Below are 20,830 nucleotides of genomic sequence, written 5' to 3' on the forward strand. Positions count from 1 at the left end.
ACTCTGAAGTACAACACATGACTGTCATGCCAGCTTCCAAGTAGGAGTCAGTCCCCAGACAGGCATTTTTATGAGTAGTTATGAATTTTATGTTTAAGTACATTTTTGCTTAGTAGTTATTTTTTAAAACTTGACTCCTTTTTTTTATATATATATATATTTTTTTATTAACTTGAGTATTTCTTATATACATTTCGAGTGTTATTCCCTTTCCCGGTTTCCGGGCAAACATCCCCCTCCCCCCTCCCCTTCCTTATGGGTGTTCCCCTCCCAACCCTCCCCCCATTGCCGCCCTCCCCCCATAATTGACTCCTTTTTTTAAAAGAGAAAGTGTTGCTATGAAGATCATGATGACCTCAAACTTATAGCAATCCTCCTGCCTCTGTTCCCAAAATACTGAGATTACAGACCCATGTGTCACTACGCCCAGCTTGATTACTTTCGAATAGCTCAGACTGCTTTCATCCCTACACAGTATTTGTGTTAGCAAATTCTTGTTTGCTAGCCTGGCATGTTTCATGCATTGTTAACTTTAATGCTGGTTCTTCCCACCTCAAATTCTCCCACCTCAAAGTTGGGAGAACTGCCTATCTCCCAACTGTTTATGAAAGAAACATTTTAGTGATTTATATCTTTTCCAAAACCTGCTTCTACAACAGGTGGCCAGCCAATATAGTCCAGACACACTAACAGTACCTACTAGGGCCCCTGCCAAACCATCTCTAAGGGCAGACACTATATTTTAAAGATGATTAAAAATCAGATTAACTGGCTAGGGGAGCTGGCTTAGCAGACGATACACTTGTCAGGCAAACATGAGGACTTGAATTTGAGTCTCTGGGATTCACATAAAGCCAGATGTCTGTAATCCCAGCACTCTTTAGGCAATCTGGGAGAGGCAAGAAGAGACCAACAAGAGGATTCCTAGGAGCCAGTTAACCTGGAGTATGCAAACAGCTGTTATGGAAGAGACAAAAGGCGAGGCTCTACACCCAGGGCTGTTTCCTGACCTCCACTTGTGCGACCAAAGTCATATTCATATTCACACACACGTACACAAACTAAAGCAAAAATTGAAAACAATCTTTCCAGGTTAACACAGCTAGAAAAATATTAGAACCAGAACTTCAACCTGGGCACTTGAAAATTTCGTGTGTGTGTGTGTGTGTGTGTGTGTGTGTGTTTGCGCGTGCACAAGTGTAGGTCAGAGGATAACTTTTGAGATCACTTCTTTTCCTCGCGGTGGTTGGGAATCAAGTTCAGGTCATCAAGCTCGCTCGACAAGTACTTTTTGTGGCTGAGCCATCTCACCGGCCCTAGGCTTTCTAATTTCTACGTCTTTAGATCTATTCAGTTCAATATGACATGCTGTCAACTTTACTTCCTTTAGGGTTAGAATAACGAATGGAAACATTAAATGACTGCCGTTAGGCTAAGGGAAGGATCTTGCCAAAAGAAAAGAAACTGAGATAAAAAGCTGAGACGGCCAAAAGAGTAACACAAACGAATAGCTCTTTGTAAAGCAGAAAGTTGAGTTCGGAGGAAATGAAGAAGCAAGACACTAGGATGAGAAAGTCAGCGACAGAGGCACAGACAAGATTAAGGGGAGATGAGGAAAGGATGAAATCCCGAGTAGCTTCTGGGAACTGGAGTCATGGGCCCTGCTGAAACAGGGCATCAGAGGACCCAGACAGAGTCAGAAGTGGGCAAGGCTGAAGATTCCCGGAACTCCCACAGGTCCCGCCCACCTCGAGCTCGCTCCGCCCCCGACTCCTCTCCCCGCCCCCGGTCTCTTAGGTGATGCTGCAGCCAAGATGGCGCTGGCGGCGGCCGCGGCGGCCTGAGCGTCATGCTCCGGGCTTTCGGCGGCGGCTGCGGCGGCTGTGGCCTCGGCCAGGGCCTTGAGTCTCTCCCGAGAGTGAGCTCTCCGGCGCCTCTCCTCCGGCCCGGTGAGGCGGGACCCAGAGGAGACCGCCGCGAAGAGAGGAGGCTGTGAGGAGCGGCGAGAGAGCGGCGCTCGAGCCGGGCAGGCACCATGGCTGGGATCATTAAGAAACAGATCCTGAAGCACCTCTCCAGGTCAGCGAGCGCGCGGGGCCGGTCCTCTCCGCTGGCCGCCGGCTCTGGGGTACAGGTCGCAGGTCCGGGCTCTGCCGGTGCTGCTGGCGCCCCCGACCGGCCTCAGGAGTCACGCGGAGGGCGGCGGGGCTCGGCAGGCTGGGGTCTCCGCCGGGGGCCGCTCCTGGGCCGAGGCGGATGACGTCCCCGGCGTCACCCAGGTGCTGGGTGGATGGGGTGGGCTGGGACCCGGTCGCGCTCGGAAGCTCCCGGGGCTCGGAGCAGAGCGGTTCCGTTAACCGAGGAGGACTGGGTTGTGCTTGAGTGTGCCGGTGAAACGTTAACCTTGTGATTGTTCTCGGTGCCCCTTACCTGGCGTTCCCGCTGCACGGGAGGAGGGTGTGCTTGTTTGCACAGTTCGGATTTGTTTTAGGGAAATAGGCAGGAGTTCACAGCTTCAGCAAGTTCTTTATGGAAGTCGTTTTCAAGTCCCGCATCGTTCTTGCTGGAGAGTTTTCCGATTTTGTTTCTGCGACCCTTGAGTTGAGGGAGTTAGCGTCTCTGGTGTTTAAACCCCAGACGTGTCATTCTTTCCATTTCATAACACAGTTTTAGTCAGAAACATGACTCAGTAAACTGGCAGTTCGTTACTGCTCTTGGCTTCTCCATATTTGTCTCAAGACACTGGCTAAATGTAGGATCCTGTTCCAAGTTGGGGACAGGGAATTAAAAACTCCTGGTTAGGATCTCTTTCTCTCCTCTGTTATTTCTAAGTTAATGAATGCTTTTAAACTGATTAAAGGAAGGTACTCTGGTTAATGATAGACTTCTATAGTAAACATAAATCTTCATTCTCCGGATGTGTGTGTGTATGTATATATATATATATATATATATATATATATATATATATATATATATATACACATATGTAAGTATATTTACAGTTGAGAACATGTTGAACAAAAACAATACTATGATTCAGCAGATAGTTTCCTGACATATTGAATACAATTTAATACATAAAGTAGTGAACTATAGCAAAGTTTGTGACCATGTGTTTGGTTCTTAACATCACTAATTAGTGTGTGTGTGTGTGTGTGTGTGTGTGTGTGTGTGTGTGTTTGAAACAGGTTATGTAGCTCAGGCTGCCCTGTAACTCATGACAAATCCCAGGCTACTCTCCTGCCTCAACTTCCTGAATACTGAGATTACAGGTCTGTGCTTTGTTGGAAGTATTTTTTAATTATATAGGTAGTGCAATACTGAGTCATCTTATTTTGAATATTGTCTATTACTTAGGGTAAGTCTGACTCATGAGATACACTTCACCCTTGCCTATTTCTAGATCCATAGGAAAATTCAGATCCATAGACAATGACTTTATTGCCTATTTCCCTTCCAAGGATAATGGTACTGTACCACTCTGTATGCCTAAAAGAAAATGTAATTCAGTCGATAAGTGCCTTAGGGCATTATCCTTTAATTCTCTTGTATAAGTCCATTTGGGAGGAACTCTTAGGAGCCAGAGTGTAATGGCTTACTCTATCACATAGATAACATCCACATACTTAAGAGTTAAGTCCTTAGGATTACATGATAATCTTCCTGATTTCTTACACCTGTGTGGTAAATAGTAAGGAGCCCTTCTTCTTTAAATCAGAAAGTTTCTGAAACATTAGCACCTTCTTTCTTTTTAAAATGGGGAAACTATTTGTAGTTTTTTTTAAAGATTATTATATTTTTACATTTACTTACTGTGGGAATCCAAGGGTGCACATATGTGCCTGACAGCGTATGTATGGAGGTCTGAGGACAACTGCTTCTCACCCTCCACCATGTGTGCTCTGGAGGCGAAACTCAGTTTACCAGGCTGGGTAGAGTGCTGGCCTAGAATGTAGGATGCCCTGGGTTCGATGCCTAACACCTGTTAGACTGGGTGTGACGACAGATTGCTATAGTCTCAGCACTCGGGAGGTGGAGGCTGTCAGGTCAAGGTCATCCTTGGCAGCACAGTCTGAGGCCAGCCTGGAATGCTGGAATACCCTGGGGCAGGGGTTGAACCTGTACCATCATAAAAAGGAAACATTAGGAAAATGTCCAAGTCCTTCCAGGCTCTCCTGCAGGGACTCTTCCAGGAAGGAGTCTGTCTAGAAAAATAGAATGGTCACTTGAGTGAAACGTTAAGATTGAAGCTGGCAGCACTGGAGACTGGGCAGCACTTTCGAAGTTGGCATATTGGACAAGTGTGGAAGAGGAGAGATCGACACATACTTTATGCTTTCAGTAAATACTGAATGGTATGAGTATTATAAGTCACATTTCTGTTTCTTGCCTCATGTTTGTTTCCGAAGTGCCTCTTGCATTAATGAAAAGTATGTAGACTTGACTGGTCTGAACCAACTATGGGGTGTGTGAACAGAAAGAGGAAGAGGTTAGAAGTGTTATATTTTAAGAGATATAAAACAGGAAAAGCCTTTGAAAGAAAAATTTACCCAGATTTTTAGATCAGGACAGGGTATGTGTTGAAGGTGGGAATCTTCCTTTTCCCCCCATAAGGGAGTAGGAAGTTCTTTAAAACATTCACATATAAGAAAGGAGGAGCAAGTGGAACTACCTGTCATTTCACTGTTAACACCTTTTTGTCTGTTGCTCTGTGTCTCTCTGTGCACACGTGTGTAGGTATCTGTGCAGGGAAATGTAGTTGAAGATGTTGGTTGGGTCACAGATTCAGAGGAAGATCTGACCACACATCCCGTGAGAGACAAGCAGAAGACAGGCAGGGACAAAAGGTACATATTTATTTAAGCTGGGACCTGAAAAGTGGTAAGAAAGATCCAAGTACAAATGCTTGCCTCCTGTCCCTTAGCCTCAGGGCATACTATATTACACACACAAGTTTTTCTGCAGTTTAGGAGTTCACTTGGTAGACTGTACCTCATAGGGTGGAGTCTGTCCTGTTTGAAGCATTGGTTCTCAACCAATGGGACTTTGTTCCTCCGGGGACATTTGGCAATGATTTTGATTATTGTGACTTACTTGGAAGGTGTCACCTGGTGGGTAGAGGTCAGGGATGCTGCCAGACACTCATGCATAGCCGGCACAGTCCTCTAAAATGAAAATTCATCTGGTCCATGTGTCAGCAGCTGAAAGGTTGAGAAACTGGTTTCAAGTATGTGGATGTGTATCAAATGATTGAGCTCGATAACTTTGCTAGCTATAGTTATTTTGTCTGCAGGCAACAGAAATGTGTCAATTTAAGTAAAAAGGAAATGTAGTTGAAGCTGTTGGGTGGATCACAGATTCAGAGGAAGATCTGACCACATACCCTGAGACAGGCGGAAGACAGGCACTTCTTGAATTTCCCTGGGCCCTCAAGCAAGGCCTGTCAGTTTCAGATCGCAGACTAGACAGTTCTTTGCTGTAGAGGACTACTATGTGCAGTGTGAGGTGTTTAATATTTCTAGGAATTTCTAAAAGTTCCCCAGGGGATAAAACTGCACCTGGTTGAAAATTGCAACTTCGGAGTTAGGATTCTTACTCTCTTATCTTTCCTGCAAGTTTTAAATTCTTAAGAGAAAAGTTTTATGACCCAGTTCTGGCTATTCATCAGTTTGTCGTGGCAAAGAACGGACCAGTGTCTTAGTTACCTTTCTGTTGCTGTGAAGACTTGACAACTGAAGCAGTTTATATAAAATAAATCATTTAGTTGGGGGCTTACATTTCCATAAGGTGAGTCTGTGGCTGTCATGCTCCGTGACGTCACAGCAGCAGTCAGATGTAACCCTGGAGCTTACATCCTTATCCATAAGCACAAGGCAAGGAAAGAAAGAAAGCCAGCTGGGAATAACATGGACGAAACCCAAAGCCTGCCTCCCATCCCACTGCCTAGTGACTCACCTTCTCCAAGAAGGCCACACCTCCTGATCCTTCCCAAATAGTTCTACCAAGTAAGGATCAAGCATTCAAATATAGGAGCCTGTGGGGAATGTTCACATTCAAACCATCACAGACAGCAAAGATCTGGTTAGAGTGAGAATTATTTTGAGTTGAGATTGCTGCTCATTTTGGTGTCAATATTAGGTTTAAATAAATTAGATTTTCATGGGCCTCATTTGCTGTGTTAAGGAAACTCAACCTCATACCTGGGTTGTGGGTGACTGCTAAGAAGTAATTCCAGCTAATAGAAGGATATAGTTAGTATAGAAGTCTTGTTTGTGGAGTCTGGGTTCAGGAACAATATCTAAAGGAGAAATATAACATCTGCAAACGACTTGGAATAACTCATGTACTGAAAGGTTGCTGTATCTTTCGGAACCTTCAGTATCTATTTGTTACTGTGTTTAGAGAACCAGATTTGAAAGGGTTCTGGGTCCAGGCCAACTCCAAGGATAGAAGTAGGAGAGACAACCTGAATATCTCAGTATGAGTTGTTTTGTAAACTAAGGGGAAAAGACAGTTTAAAAGGGTGAGTGCAGGCTGAGGAGTTGGCTTGTGGGGGAGGTATCTGCTGCACAACCATGAGGACCTGCGTTCAGATCCCTCCCACCCACATATAAACCCCCATGCAGCAGCATATGCCTTTAATCCCAGGGCTGGGAAGGTGGAGACAGGAGGCTTCCTGGAACTCACTGGCATGCTAATACATCTGAGTTGGTGAGTTCCATGTTCAGTGAGACAGTCTATCCGAAAAGGTAAAAAAGAGAGTCAGTGAAGAAGACATCAGGTGTTAACATCTGGCCTTGACATCTGTGTGCACATATGTGTATCTGTATACAAACTTGTGCACAAAGTCACTTTCTAAGTAACTATACCTCTATTCAAAGACTAAGTTTTTACATGACTATTTTTGTTGTTGTTGTTTGTTTTTTTTTGAGGCAAGGTCTTGCTATTTAGCTCAGCATTGCTGGAAACTTAACATTTCTTAAGTATTTATTGTGTGTGTAGAGTACATGCATGCTATGATGTACATGTGGAAAGTCAGAGTGCAACTTGTGGGAGTTGGATCTCTTTCTTCCCTGTAGGTCATGTGAACGGAACTCAGGTCATCAGGTTTGGTGGCAAGCATCCTTCCTCACTGAGCCATCTATCTCATCAGCTCCTGTTTGGGACTCTTGATAGCTTCCAAGTGCTATGAATTCAGGCTTGAGCCTGAACCTCTGGCCCACGTTTTTGTAATAAAACTTGAAAGTTTGTAGGGATATGTGTATTTCAGATTCTGAGCACACACGTGCATGTACACACACACACACACACACCCCACATATTAAGCATTTCAGATGCAAGATGATTTTAATTGATTCTGTTCTGTTCTAGGGGTTTTAGTTTATTTCTAAACTGCATTGCTGTATGAAATTTGTGAGTCAGTTAACTTAGATTAGGCAACTGAGAGAAAACTTGGTTACTTTTTGGATTACAAATGAATTTACTTTTACAAGATTTGAGATTATTTAAAAGAAATTTGGTTTTTTTATAGTAGTCATTTTAATGTAATACATGTATGTTGACATTAGCTGTACTAATTTTTAACAAGTAAGTTACTAAGTGCCTGCTTTATATGAAATACTGCTCTGTACTACTGAGAACATAGCAATGAGAAACATCGATAGAAAACTGTGACTCATGGTGTTTACATTTTAATCAGAGGATAAGGATAATCAATTAGTAGTAAACAGTGAAACATGTAACAGGGTGTTAGATGCAGTTTAAAAAGTAACAGAAAGGACTGGAGAGATGGCTCAGCGGTTAAGAGCACTGAATGCTCTTCCAGAGGACCTGAATTCAAATCTCAGCAACCACTTGGTGGCTCACAACCATCTGTAATGGGACCTGATGCCCTCTTCTGGTGTGTCTGAGGACAGCTACAGTGTACTTAATAAATAAATAAATCTTAAAAAAAAAAAAAGTAACAGAAAGGGGGTAGGAATGTAGGGATGGAGTTTGTAGTTAGTCCCGATGTGGCGGTCAGTAATGCTCAACTGGAATGTATTTCACAAGACACCTGAAAGGGGTGGTAGGAGCCAATGCAAATGGCCTGATGGTGGTAGCTTGCTTGTTATTATGAAATATGCTGAGGCCTCCAGTGAGGTGAAATAGAGTGGAGTAGGAAAGAAAACACAGGCCACAGCTGGGGAGAGTACCCCAGTGATGAGGAGCTTGTGTGGCATGCTTGAAGCCCTGGGTTTGATCTCCTCTCGACAGCAAAGTCCAGATCATGCTGAAGTACAAAAACAGACCTTCGGGGGACAAAAGATATGAGTTCTCTAACTTCAGATCTAGAGTGCTTGGCTAATGTGCACAGGGCCTTGAGTGCTATCTAGGGCGCCACATTTGAAATGGGGAGACAAGGCAGGACATACTTACAATCCTAGTGTGTGTCACACAGAGAAGGGACTCAGGAAGTTCCTGGCTCCATTGTGAGTTAGAGGCCAGCACAGGCTTGGTAGACCACAAGGCCTCTCGTATCCTTCATCTCTGCAACCTGTTACCCACCTGTGGGTCCTGAGGACCAAACCCAGGTCTTCTGGAAGAGCAGCAAATCACTTACCTACTGAGCCATCTCTCAACCCCTAGTTTCAGGTTTTACTTCTATATTTACTGGGACAAAGTTTCTATACTGAAGTGAGGTTGGAAATCACTAGTTTTCTTTCTTAGCAAAGGATCACTCTGGCAGCTGTATGAGCAATGGGAAAGAGAAGAAGTGAAAGGCCGATGGAGACAGTTAACTATGCAGGTGAAAAAAATAGTACAAGGAAGATAGATACCTTGGAGTTGCTGAGGGTCAGTTTCTAGATGTACTTGGAAGGTAGAGCCCCGTAGACTGTCAGATAAATACATATTAAGAGTTCTCTTAAGGGCTGGAGAGATGGCTCCGCGATTAAGAGCACTGACTGCTCTTCCTGAGGTCCTGAGTTCAATTCCCAGCAACCACATGGTGGCTCACACCATTTGTAATGGGATCTGATGCCCTCTTCTGGTGTGTCTGAAGACAGTGACAGTGTACTCACATACATAAAATAAATAAAAATCTTTAAAAAGAAAAGAGTTCTCTTAAGAGCTGTAATGGGGGGCTGGAGAGATGGCTCAGTGGTTAGGAGCACCCGACTGCTCTTCCAGAGGTCCTGAGTTCAATTCCCAGCAACCACATGGTGGCTCACAGCCATCTGTAGAGAGATCCGATGCCCTCTTCTGGTGTGTCTGGGGACAGCTGCAGTGTACTTATATATAATAAATGAATAAATCTTTAAAAAAAAAAAGAGCAATGGAAGCCATTGACAAGATGGAATTGCCGTTAACTAAATTGGAGATGACTGCTGATAACCTCTGGGGAAGCAGGCTATCAGAGATTGGAAGTTTGGTTTTGAATATGTTAATTTGTATCTGTTCTTTATGAAATAGAGATGCCCTCCCTTTTTAATTTATGACCCAATTTAGACTATGCAACCATTTAGTCTGGCAATAACAGTGGAAGTGTTTTTGTCATTGAGGCAATTGCTTCATGATTACTGCCTCCCCCCAATACTTCACTTTTCTTTCTTTCTTTTTTTAAATTTATTAACCATTTTATGTTTTTTTACATTTCAAATGTTATCTCCCTTCCTGGTCGCCCCTCCATGAACCCCCACCCTATTCTCCTCCCCTTTGCCTCTAAAAGGTTGCTTCCTCTACCCACCCACTCCCGCCTCACACCTCTAGCATCCCTTTTCTCTAGGGCAGGGCATCAAGCCTCTACAGAACCCAGCGCCTCCCCTCCCAATGATGCTAGATGAGGCAGTCCAATGCTACACATGTAGTGGGAGCCATGGATTGGCCCATGTATACTCTTTGGTTGGTAGTTTAGTTCCTGGGAGCTCTGAAGGGTCCAGTTAGTCGATATTGTTGTTCTTCCTATGGGGTTACAATTTCCTTCAGTCCTTCCCCTAACTGTTCCATTGGGGTCCCCAGGCTCAGTCCAGTGGTTGGCTGTGAGTATCTGTATCTGTCTTAGTCAGAGGAGAGCCATACCAGGCTCTCGTCTGCAAGTACATCTTGGCATCAGCATTTGTGTCTGGGTTTGGTGTCTGTGGATGGAATGGATCGCACGGTGGGGTGGTCTCTGGATGGCTTTTCCTTCAGCCTCTGCTCCATTTTTTGTCCCTGCATTTCCTTTAGACAGGGACAATTCTGGGTTAAAAATTTTGAGATGGGTGGATGGTCCCATCCCTGGGGGGCTGTGCCTTATCTACTGGAGGCCTCATTTTACAAGGACATTTTCTGTGAGCAGTTTTAATGAAGTTAGTCTTTACTTATCTTCATTTAAAGACTCGATTGGTATTTATTTTATATGTATGTATGTATGTATGTATGAATGTATGAGTGAGTATTAAAACTGTTGTCCTGTGGGTGCATTCTCTATGGACAGAGTGCCCTGATGGTCAAGGCCAGTGACTTGATTGTCATTCTTCCTCATTGCTTCTTTAGCTTCTGTGGTAGAAACTGAGTGTAAAAACTGTTCACACTTATTAGCCTAGAGAAATAAGTTTATATCAGTGGGGGAGATGGCATAGGAGTTAAGAGTACCTGCTGTTCATGCAGAAGAACCCTTTTCAGTTCCCAGCATCCACCCAGTGATTCACAACCATCTTTAATTCCACTTTGAGGGAATCTGGTGCCATCTTCTGGCCTCTGTAGGCACCAGATAAGCTTGTAGTGTGTAGTGTGTAGTGTGTGTGTGTGTGTGTGTGTGTGTGTGTGTGTGTGCGCATGTGTGTGCTTGTGTGTGCACTGGTGCCTATGCAGTTGTGTGAATGTGCATGTGGAAGCATGCACGCATTCACATAAAGCTTGATGAATATAAATTGCTTGTTCTCAATACCTTTTTGCCTGACATTCAGAGAATTTAGATTAAAAAATTTTGGCAGTCCATTAGTTCTCTAATACACTATTTTTAAAAAATTTTCTTGAGATTTTATTTATTTTTACTTTATGTTCATGAGACTTTTGCCTGAATGTATGTGCACCACATACCTGAGGTGTCCTGGAGGCCGGAAGAGGGTGTCAGATTCCCTGACTGGAGTTACAGACACTTGTGAGTCACTACATCTGTGCTGAGAATCTAACCTGCGTCTTCTGAACGAGCAGCCAGTGTTGTTAAGAGTGATGCATTTCTCCAGACCCTTTAAGACACTTGGATATACAGATATATATAGTTCATTACTGGAACATTCTCTGGTTTACGAGTTATTTTTCTTCTTTGCCCCTCTTTTCCTCTCTTCTTTCCTTCCTTCTTTCTTTTACACCTAAGAGGCAGGGTCCAGTACCATACCTTAGGCTGGCCTGGAACACACTTTGTACTCCAAATTGGCCTTAAACTCACAGCAATTCCCCTGCCTCTGCTTGCTGAGTGCTGGCAGTACAGATGTGAACGACAACACTAGGCTGGACTATTTTTCATGGGTGATGCTATGTATGCTTCAGTATTTAGAGATGAGAACTACAGTTTTCACTGATTGGGCAGTCCAATGATGTGGTAATTTTTATTTTTAGGTTGCTGTTTTGTAGAGGATCTGAATTTATTTATTTAATGTTAAGTTATTCAGTGCAGCCTTTACATAATGTTTATTCCACACAGCTAGCTCATTTTTGTTATGCTTTTGTATGCATTTAAGAGTGGATGTACCACAGGAGAGTAATGGCAGCTGTGGAGAGGGTGTGGAACCTCTAGGTGATTAGTGTGTTTGCAGATCTACACAGGGTCTGCCTGGTGGTGATCTGGTGTGAGATACAACTGTTTTTGTAAGCACATCACAGCTGAATATTTCACTCCTCTTCCTTCCTTCCCTTAAACTTGCCCGCTTCTGTGTCCCCTGTGTCCCCATTCCCTACAGCGTTCCCTGCTGGCTGTGGTGGAGATTGGTGTGCTGTGAATTGCACAATCACCTAAGTGAGTACCAGAAGAGTCTAAGAAACCCTGGCAGCTGACTGCTTCCTTTCACCAGGAATAGGGACCTTTTGTCCCTCAGGTAATACTTCTGTTCCCCATCTTCTTTTCCTTTCTGTAAGCACGGATTGTGCCCTACATAAAGATGACTTCATTTTTAAAAAAGTTGATAGCTACCAGTTCATGTAAATCCTCCTTTAGAATGTCTTTTCTTTCTTTCTTTCTTTCTTTTTTTTTCAAGGACAAGGTTTGGCAACTCAGAAAGTTGTTGCCATCCTTTTCTGATGTTGCAAAGGGGAGTTTGATAATTTACAACCAGGTATTGGGCAATAGTAACTAGCATTTGATGTTTTAATGGGTATGACTTCATAGTCTAAGGCGATTACTAAGTCTAAAGACTTTTTTGATCATAAAAATGTTTTGGTAACTTCTCATTCTCATTGAAGGCGTTAAGGGATTATTGTATGTTTAATATCAATTTTGATCTGGATCATTTAAATGTAGTCATAATTGTGGGAATGGTTTTGTTTGCAGTTGGGCAGCCTTTTCACCATTCTGTCTTACCTTCTGCATCTCATTTGAAGATTCATCATCAGTGTTGAGCTGTGCCACCAGCACGTAGCTCCAGCTAATTGTGATACTCAGATAACACACACACACACACACACACAAACACACACACACACACTCACACACTGACACACACATACACACTCACACACTCATACACACACACTCACACACACTCATACACATACACACTCACACACATACTCACACATACTCACACTCACACACACACTCACATACACTCATACACACATACATACACACATACACACATACACACATACACATACACACATACATACATACACACACACACACACATACACACACACACACACACACACAGACACACACACACGTCAGGTCCAAAAAAAAAAAAGACAAACGTAATTTTAAAGACATTATACAACTCATCACATAACCCGGACTAGTGGGGCAGTTAGTAAGCTTTAGCAGTTATATTGTCACGATGGTCTTGTTTGCCGTTCTTGCTCCTCTTGATTCTCTGTAGGCACTTAGGAATCTGGCTCTCGCTGCAAAACTGTCAAACTTTTAGAAACTTTGGAATTCGCTCTACTGTAGTGGCAATTAAGGTTTTTGTTGTTGTTTATAAAGGCATTCAAGGATGACTCTGATGTTGTGTTTACCTGCTGTAAGCCATCTGGGCCAGGCACTCAGGAAGTACAGTCTAACCACAGTCTGGTGCAGTGTCTCCATTGCTCCTTTAACATAAGTCTGCTGTCAGTGCTTATCTTACTGAAGATGAGCTGTTATGATTGTGCTCTGGTTTTTGGTTGTTGTTAAGGTGTATTTATTTTATATGTATAGGTGTTTTGCTTGCATGACTGTCTGTGTGCCTGGTGCCCGTGTTGGCCAGAAGAGAGTGTCTGGTGTCCTTGTGCTGGGGGTATGGATGGTTCTGAACAGTCACATGGGGTGGTGGGAGTTGACCCAGCATCTTCCGAAAGAGTCATCAGCGCTGCTACCTGCTGACCCGTCTCCAGCACTGTGAGAGCACAGTGCCAACCATCCTGTGTATCACTACTTGTTATTTCCAGGGCTAATCCCTTTTCATTTACCTCACTGTGCTTTGCTTGTCTCCCCATTTCTGGGGGAGACCCTAGGACCTAGTATATGCTAAGCAAGTGCTTTGGCAGTAAGCTGTATCCCTAGCCCTTTAGCTTTATTTCTGGTTTTGAGACCAGATCTTTCTAAGTTTTCCACACAGGTAGACTGTGGGACTCACGTTGCATCCCAGGCAGGTGTGGAGCTTGCTCAGCTTCCTAGGTACTGGCTTACAGGCTTGTGCCACAGAGCCAGGCTAGCTCCTCACCTGAACCAGTCATGGTTCCTTTTTAGTAGATGACCCTTACGTTTATAAATATGTATTTATTATAGTTTATGTGAGTGTTTCCTGTGTGTATGCATGTTGGTTCTGTGTGCCTAGTGACTGTAGACCCAGAGAGCCCCAGCACATTCCAGCAACAGAGTTCAGACAGTTCGAGCTGCCATGTAGGTCCAGGGAACCGAGCCTCGGTCTTCTGCAGAAGCAGCAAGTGCGCCATCCTACCAGCCTGGTTCCTGAGGTTATCATGTTCTGACGTTAAGACATGGCAGACTGCTTGGCACACTTTGAGTATCTCTGCTCTCACTACCCAGATTTATCAGTTCTTGTATCAGTTTTCTGCAACTAAATGTTCTAATTTCCTTCTGGTCTTACAGTTCTTTATTTTATCCCTAGCTCTGTTACCAGAGAGGCGTTTTGAAACTAACCTTAAGTTTTTGCAAAATCTTTTAATGGTTCGTGTTGAAGTTTTCAAGAAAAAGTTGTTTTTAACAGATTTTTTTTTTCCCCTCAAAGACTTTTGTTTTGAGACAGAGTCTCTCTACATAGACCTGAGTGTCCTGGAATGCATTGTGCAGACCAAGCTGGCCTCAAATCCACAGAAATCCTCCTGCCTCTGCCTCCTGAGTGCTGGGATTAAAGGCGTGCACTCTTACTCCTGGCCTCAAAGAATTCCTAAGGTTGATGAAAGTCAACTTCTTGAGTTGGTATTGGGGCCAACAGTCAAACAGGACTCATGTCCTTATTTGATTCTCCTTCCACCTTGATTGAACCAGTCAATCTACTGAGAACACGAGAATACTGATTCATGGGAAGAAATTATATCCATGTAAAATACAAGTCCTTACTTTTGTTTTGTTTCTCAAGGTATACCATTTTTTTTCCTGATGAAAATGGCGTATTCTACAGTATACTGTTCTATATTACAATACATCTGCATATGGCCACTGTATGGGCCCTTTATAAACGTTGACCACATTACTTACTGCCCCTGTCAGAATGTCCTCTGTCTCATTTTCCTTTAAATAAGCAGGTCTCAGAGAATGCTTTCCCAAAGCTGTCTTATGTTTTTTTTCCCCTGTTTTTTCACGACAGGGTTCTCTGTGTAGCCTTGGTTGTCCTGGAACTCACTCTGTAGAACAGGCTGACCTTGAACTCAAAGATCCACTGCTTCTGCCTCCTGAGTGCTGGGATTGAGGGCCGCAGCACCGCTGGCCAGCTAAAGGTGTGTTCTTTATCACCAACAACCAGTCGAGCACTCTTCCCCAGCCTCCTCTGTCTCCTGTTTTCATTTGTATGGTGTTGTCTATGACATGGTTCCTGTCACATAGTAGCTTTATCACACACTGTGGTCTCGCTGTTCAAGTTTCTGCAGAGCCTATGAAGGATAAGTGTGGGATTTTGCCATGCCTGATATTTCAACAGTCTAGATACCCAGTCCTGACTGACTTACAGGTTCAGAGGTTCAGTCCATAATCATCAAGGCAGGAGCATGGCAGTATCCAGGCAGGCATGGTGCAGGAGGAGCTAAGAGCTCTACATCTTCATCTGAAGGCTGCTAGTGGAAGACCGGCTTCTAGGCAGCTAGGATGAGGGTCTTAAGCCCATGCCCATAGTGACACATCTATTCCAGCAAGTCCATATGGTGCCAATAGTGCCACTCCCTAGGCCAAAGCATAAATAAACCATCATAGAACTATTTTCATGGTTTTGAAAATAGTTGTGCAAGCTGAACAAGCTGTATCTGTGCACAGAAGACAGCATGTGGTCTATGGGCCTCCACCTTCTTCTGTGCTTTAAGTGCTTATGTTGAGAAACTGCCTATTCAAAATTGTTTTATTTTTTGCATTTACAAAAATAACCATGCCAAATAAGCAATATAAGTTGAGATTGGGAAGCAAAGTGGATGGAGAGAGATTTTCCTCAGTGGTGCAGCCACCGGCAAGATGCCCACATTTCTGTAGATAGTCGGTCACCCGTGCTCCTGTAAGCAACCGTTATTGAGCTCATTGGGTGCCAGCACCAAAAGCTGAGACATGAGTGCAGAGGAGAAACTGGTTGAGAAAAGGCAGGAAATGTGGGAGCAGGAGGGAGACAAAGGAGATGTGGGGTGACTGGGATCAAAGTGTACCAGACACATGCATGAGAATGTCGGTGAAATCCAGTGTGCATAGTTAGTATATGCTGGCCCTGGCTCTTCACCTGAATTCTTTTTACCCATTTGTTGGAAACCAATTCACTACAAATTTGGATCTATGTTTTGAAAGCTGTATTGTGTTTTATTGATCCATTATTTATACTGGTATCAGGCTAATTTGGTTTCTGTAGCTTTTTTATAAATATTGAATTTGTATAAGGCCACTAACTTTGTTCATCTCTTTTGAAAGCTATTTTAGGTCTTCTGCATTTCTATATGAATTTTTAAATCAGCATACTATTTCTACCATCCTAATGAAATTTTACTTTTAGTTATCCTAAATAGGTGTCTATTTAGGGAAATTGGTTTCTTAGCAATATTGAGTCATGAAGTTGAGTAAATTTATTTAAATCTTTAATTTATACATGTTACACACCCTTTAAAGTGTATAACTCAAAATTTCATATTTTCTGTGGCCATGTGTTAACATACCTAATCCTAGCTACCTTACCTGGCAACTTGAGAAGGCCAATTGCTGAAATGTATCCTCTGACCTTTGCACACATGTGCATTTTCACACAGCCACACACATGCGCACACACATGGGCACACTCACTCAGGAGAGTAGAGGGAAGGAAAGGAAGCAGGTGGCTACCTTTCAGCAGAGCATGTTGGTAGAGGAAGGTGTGATTGGGCTGAAAGGCCTAGCTTTGGGTCAGAGAGAAGGTGTCTCTGTGGAAGAGCCTTGTTCTTTCCTTACTTTCCTGGAGCCGTATTAATGGTATATAGTGCATTGCATGGACTGTGAACGATGCAATTAGTTGTAGATTAAGGATCTGATGTTCGTAGGGACTGGAGATGGCTCAGCGGTTAAGGGGACTGGCTGCTCTTCCAGAGGACCAGGGTCAATTCCCAGCCTTTAAATGGTAGCTCACAGCTGTCTGTAATTCCAGTTCCAGGGGTTCTGACACCCTCATATATACACACAGACATACATGCAGGTAGAACAACAATACACATAAAATATATAAATCATTAAAAAATAATGTAATGTTCTCAGATAAATAATTTGGTAGTCTATCAGATTTGGGAAAGTGTTTCCAAAGTATCCCTTCTTTTTGACTTTAAAATGTGGTATTGTAAGCCAGGTGTGGTGGCACTTGGGAGGGAGGCAGAGGCAGTCAGATCTTTGTGAGTTCAAGGCCAGCCTGGTCTATGAAGGGAGGTCTAGGCCTAGAGTTCTAGGCCTCTCAGGGCTATGTAGTGAGACCCTGCCTTAAGAGAGAACAAAAAGAGCAGCGGTTTGAAGGCACTTTATCTTTCTAGAAATCGTGTTAGGAATACAGTGGGGCACACACTTATATAACGGTAATGATGTCACTATCTGCACATGTAATGGTTTTCTTTTTCAGTGCTAGGGATCAGATGTGGAACTTAGGCTTGTTACACAGGAGCTCTGCCACTGAAGCACATGCTCAGGCTCTATTGACTTTGATCCTTGTAGAGACAGCCTTGAGTGTCTACCAATGGCGCCTTCTTACTCACTGTAGGCTTTTGTTGTTGTCATTGTTGTGTCCAGCTTGGATGAGTTGAGAAGAATATTATGAGGAGTCGTTTTGAAGGCATCTGTTGTAAAATGTTGGTTTGTTTCTTTTTCAGTCACAAGCGCTCTCAGTGATTAGTTGTAGACTGAGAATTTAATGCTGTCTCCCTGAGGCAGTGTGTTAGTGTTTCAGAAGGGAGGAACAGAAAATTGAGCACACCTGTCAACCTCTACATGAACCAAGTGTAATTAAAGACACCTTTCATAATGTTTTATGTGTTACTTTCCATGTTTGTGGTGCTTCCTAGAAAAGTGTGGTGTACAAGTCACTCAAGAAATACTTGCTTGGCCTGGAGAGGTGGCTCAGCGGTTAAGAGCTCTTCCAGAGGTCCTGAGTTTAAATACCAGCAATCGCATGGTGGCTCACAACCATCTCTAATGGGATCTGATGCTCTCTTTTTGTGTGTCTGAAGACAGTGTACTCATATACATAAAATAAATAAATCTTTAAAAAGTATTTGCTTATAAATATCAAATTTTTAAATTTTAACAAAAATAAAATAACAGATTTGAAGTGGTTGTATTTCATTTATTTTAAGTTTTTAGAGAAAGGGTCTCACTATGTAGTCCCTGGTGACCTATAACTTATTTTATAGAGCAGGCTGGCTGTGACTCAAAGACCTGCCTGTCTCTGCCTACCAAGAGCTGGGATTAAAGGCACGCACCGCTACACCTGTCCGGTTTTATTTTCGTATAACTAAACTTGATCAGTTTTCAATGCAGTGGTATTTTGCCTTTTCTGTGTTTAAAACCTTTACTATTTTGCTAAAATATGGGCCCTATTTAAGAACTGCAGTTTGGATAACTACTAGAAAAAAATTGACATATCTTGTTAAATTCTGTGTAAAACTAGGCTTTCGTGCTGTATCGTGGGATACAATCACACACACACACTTGTTTCTGATTACTATTAGATATTTGATAACATATTTGCTATTGACAGCATATTTTCAAGGTCTAGGATGAGCTTGGAGGAATAGTCCAGGGGTGAACATGTGAGCACAGCAGTCAGAAACATGCTTTCTGAGTAGTTAGAATATTTGAGGGATGCACACTTGTTGGTATGCCCTTCAGCCGGTGTCTCGGGAGGGAGGTATGTGATGGCAGAAGGTGGCGTGAAGGGAGGGAGGGAGGCAAGCAGGAAGGCGTTGGGATAGGCTCACGTTCTAAGTTCCTGCTTTGTCTGCTTTGTGCCTGGTTCTTCCTTTTAGAGACTGAGCTCAGACCTTCCGATCCTTCTCCCCCATCTCCTGAGGACAGGCGCACACCACCAGGGCCAGCTCTCCAGTGTTCTTATTAGCGCTAGAGTTTTACACTGTCCTTCGCACATTCTATTTAACTTTCGTGGTGCACTTAACAAATAGTTAAGTGTTGCCTTGGCAAATAATTAACTGTATGATATTTGCAGGCTTTTTTTCTCCTTTTACATTTTATTATGTTTTTATTCAGTTTTGTTTGTTTGGGCATGTGTGTGCACATGGAGGTCAGAGGACAGCTTGTGGGAGTCCGTTCTCTTTGTGGGTTCCAGGGATGGGACTCGAGTTTTCAAGTGCAGGGTCAGGGGCTTGACCGACTGAGCCCTCACCAGCCCGTGTTTCATGTTTTCTGACTAAGCCCCATCCCCCCCAGGCCGTTTTTGAGTTCTTCATCCTTCACCTTAGCCTCTCTAGTGCAGGGTTACAGGCATGCATCGCTCTGGAGAGCTTTGATTTTGTGGTGATACTGCAAACCCATTTGATAAAAATGGATATAAATTTGATTAAGATTTATAGTAGGTAATATTAGATATGAAAATGTGTATCTTCTAAGTTAAGATGTATTTCATAAATCTTTACAAAGCCCAAAACATTTGTAAAGAAAATTAGGGTAAATTAGGATGTAATTTGTGCAGTGTTCGTGTTCTTCAAACCTTATGGTAGTGTAATAGTGCTGACACCCACCAAGTTACTGTGTGTTGGGGCTCATGATAGCACGTCACGTGCTCTCGCTTGGACAGTCCTCAGAATTACTCTACCAAGGAGACTCTATTACCTGCCTTTACATGTAAGGGAACTGAGGCGTGCATTTTACATGTCATGTGTTTAGGATGTGCTCCCTGAAGCAAACGGTTAATCTTCCATCATGTGAAACTTTCCTGTTTTCCCAAAACCATTGCTTAATGCAGCATTTTAGACATAATTCAGACTATAATAACTATATATTGATTGTAAAATGTGTAATTTAAATAAGACACATTTGCTTGTAAATTTAATGCTGAAGTTTGGATATTTTTGTTATACTAAGAAGCTAGTAAATTTGTTTTCATATATGTGATTAAAGGAAATGTGTATTAAAAATAGAAGCTATTTTTGTTTTTAAGTACTTAAAAAACTTACTACGTTAAGAATGTGGTAGAGTGGGCTGGAGAGATGGCTCAGTGGTTAAGAGCACTCCTTGTTCTTACCGGGGTCCCAGATTCAGTTCCCAGTACCCGCTCCTGGATTGGCTCCCAGCCCTCTGTGTCTGTAACGTCCCAGGGGACGCAGCACCCTTCTGACTTAACAGGCACCAGGCACTCATGTTGTACACACACATTCAGTTGGCACATAGAAAATAAATAAATAACCCTTTAAGAAATGTGTGTGTGTGTGTGTGTGTGTGTGTGTGTGTGTGTGTGTGTGTGTGTGTGAAGGTGGTTGTGGGAGTTGGTTCTCTCCTTCCACAAGTGGCTTTTAGGTGAAAACCCAGGCTGTCAGGCTTGGCTGCTCATACTTTTACCTGCTGAGGTATTTCACTGGCCATATACTTCTTTTTTTTCTAACTTTATTTTATGTGCATGGCTGTTTTGCTGATATGTATATCTGTGTACGGCATACCCACAGATGCGCCTGGCACACGTGGAAGCCAGAGGAGGGATTATGATTCCCCAGGTCTGCAGTTAGAGGCAGTTTGAACTGTCGGGTGGAAACTGAACCTGGGTTGTCTGGAAGAGCAGCCAGTGCTCTTAACCACTGAGCCAGCTCTTCAGCCTGCCCGGACAGTTTTAAAATAAGCCACTGTGCTTGCCGTAATATTGACACAATATTGAAATTTTACTCTGTAATTTGAGTTTTCTAAATAATTATTGGGGCTGAAGCTAGTGGTTCGCACACTTGTCTAGCATAGGCACCAGATGGGGTTATATCCTCAACACTGGAAAAAAAGAGGAAAGCACAGGAA

General features: G+C 43.1%; 1 protein-coding gene across 9 annotated transcripts in view; it reads left to right on the top strand.

The window, feature by feature from the left end:
• Window positions 1-1,793: 1,793 nt before the first annotated feature.
• Window positions 1,794-20,830, top strand: part of Bltp3b (bridge-like lipid transfer protein family member 3B) — an 80,080-nt gene continuing 61,043 nt past the window's right edge. For 5 of the 9 annotated variants that reach the window (XR_015624318.1, XR_015624315.1, XR_015624316.1 and 2 more), the window contains exon 1: window positions 1,796-2,079. Coding sequence is in view for 2 of the 9 variants with exons in the window: in XM_087558429.1 (XP_087414555.1) it covers window positions 2,036-2,079 (44 nt within the window). In the remaining 7 variants the exon portion in view is untranslated. 9 annotated transcript variants of the gene reach the window in all.

The sequence above is a fragment of the Rattus norvegicus genome, chromosome 7 (assembly GCF_021556685.1).
Source record: "Rattus norvegicus strain SHRSP/BbbUtx chromosome 7, alternate assembly SHRSP_T2T, whole genome shotgun sequence".
In the NCBI taxonomy this organism is placed as follows: domain Eukaryota; kingdom Metazoa; phylum Chordata; class Mammalia; order Rodentia; family Muridae; genus Rattus; species Rattus norvegicus.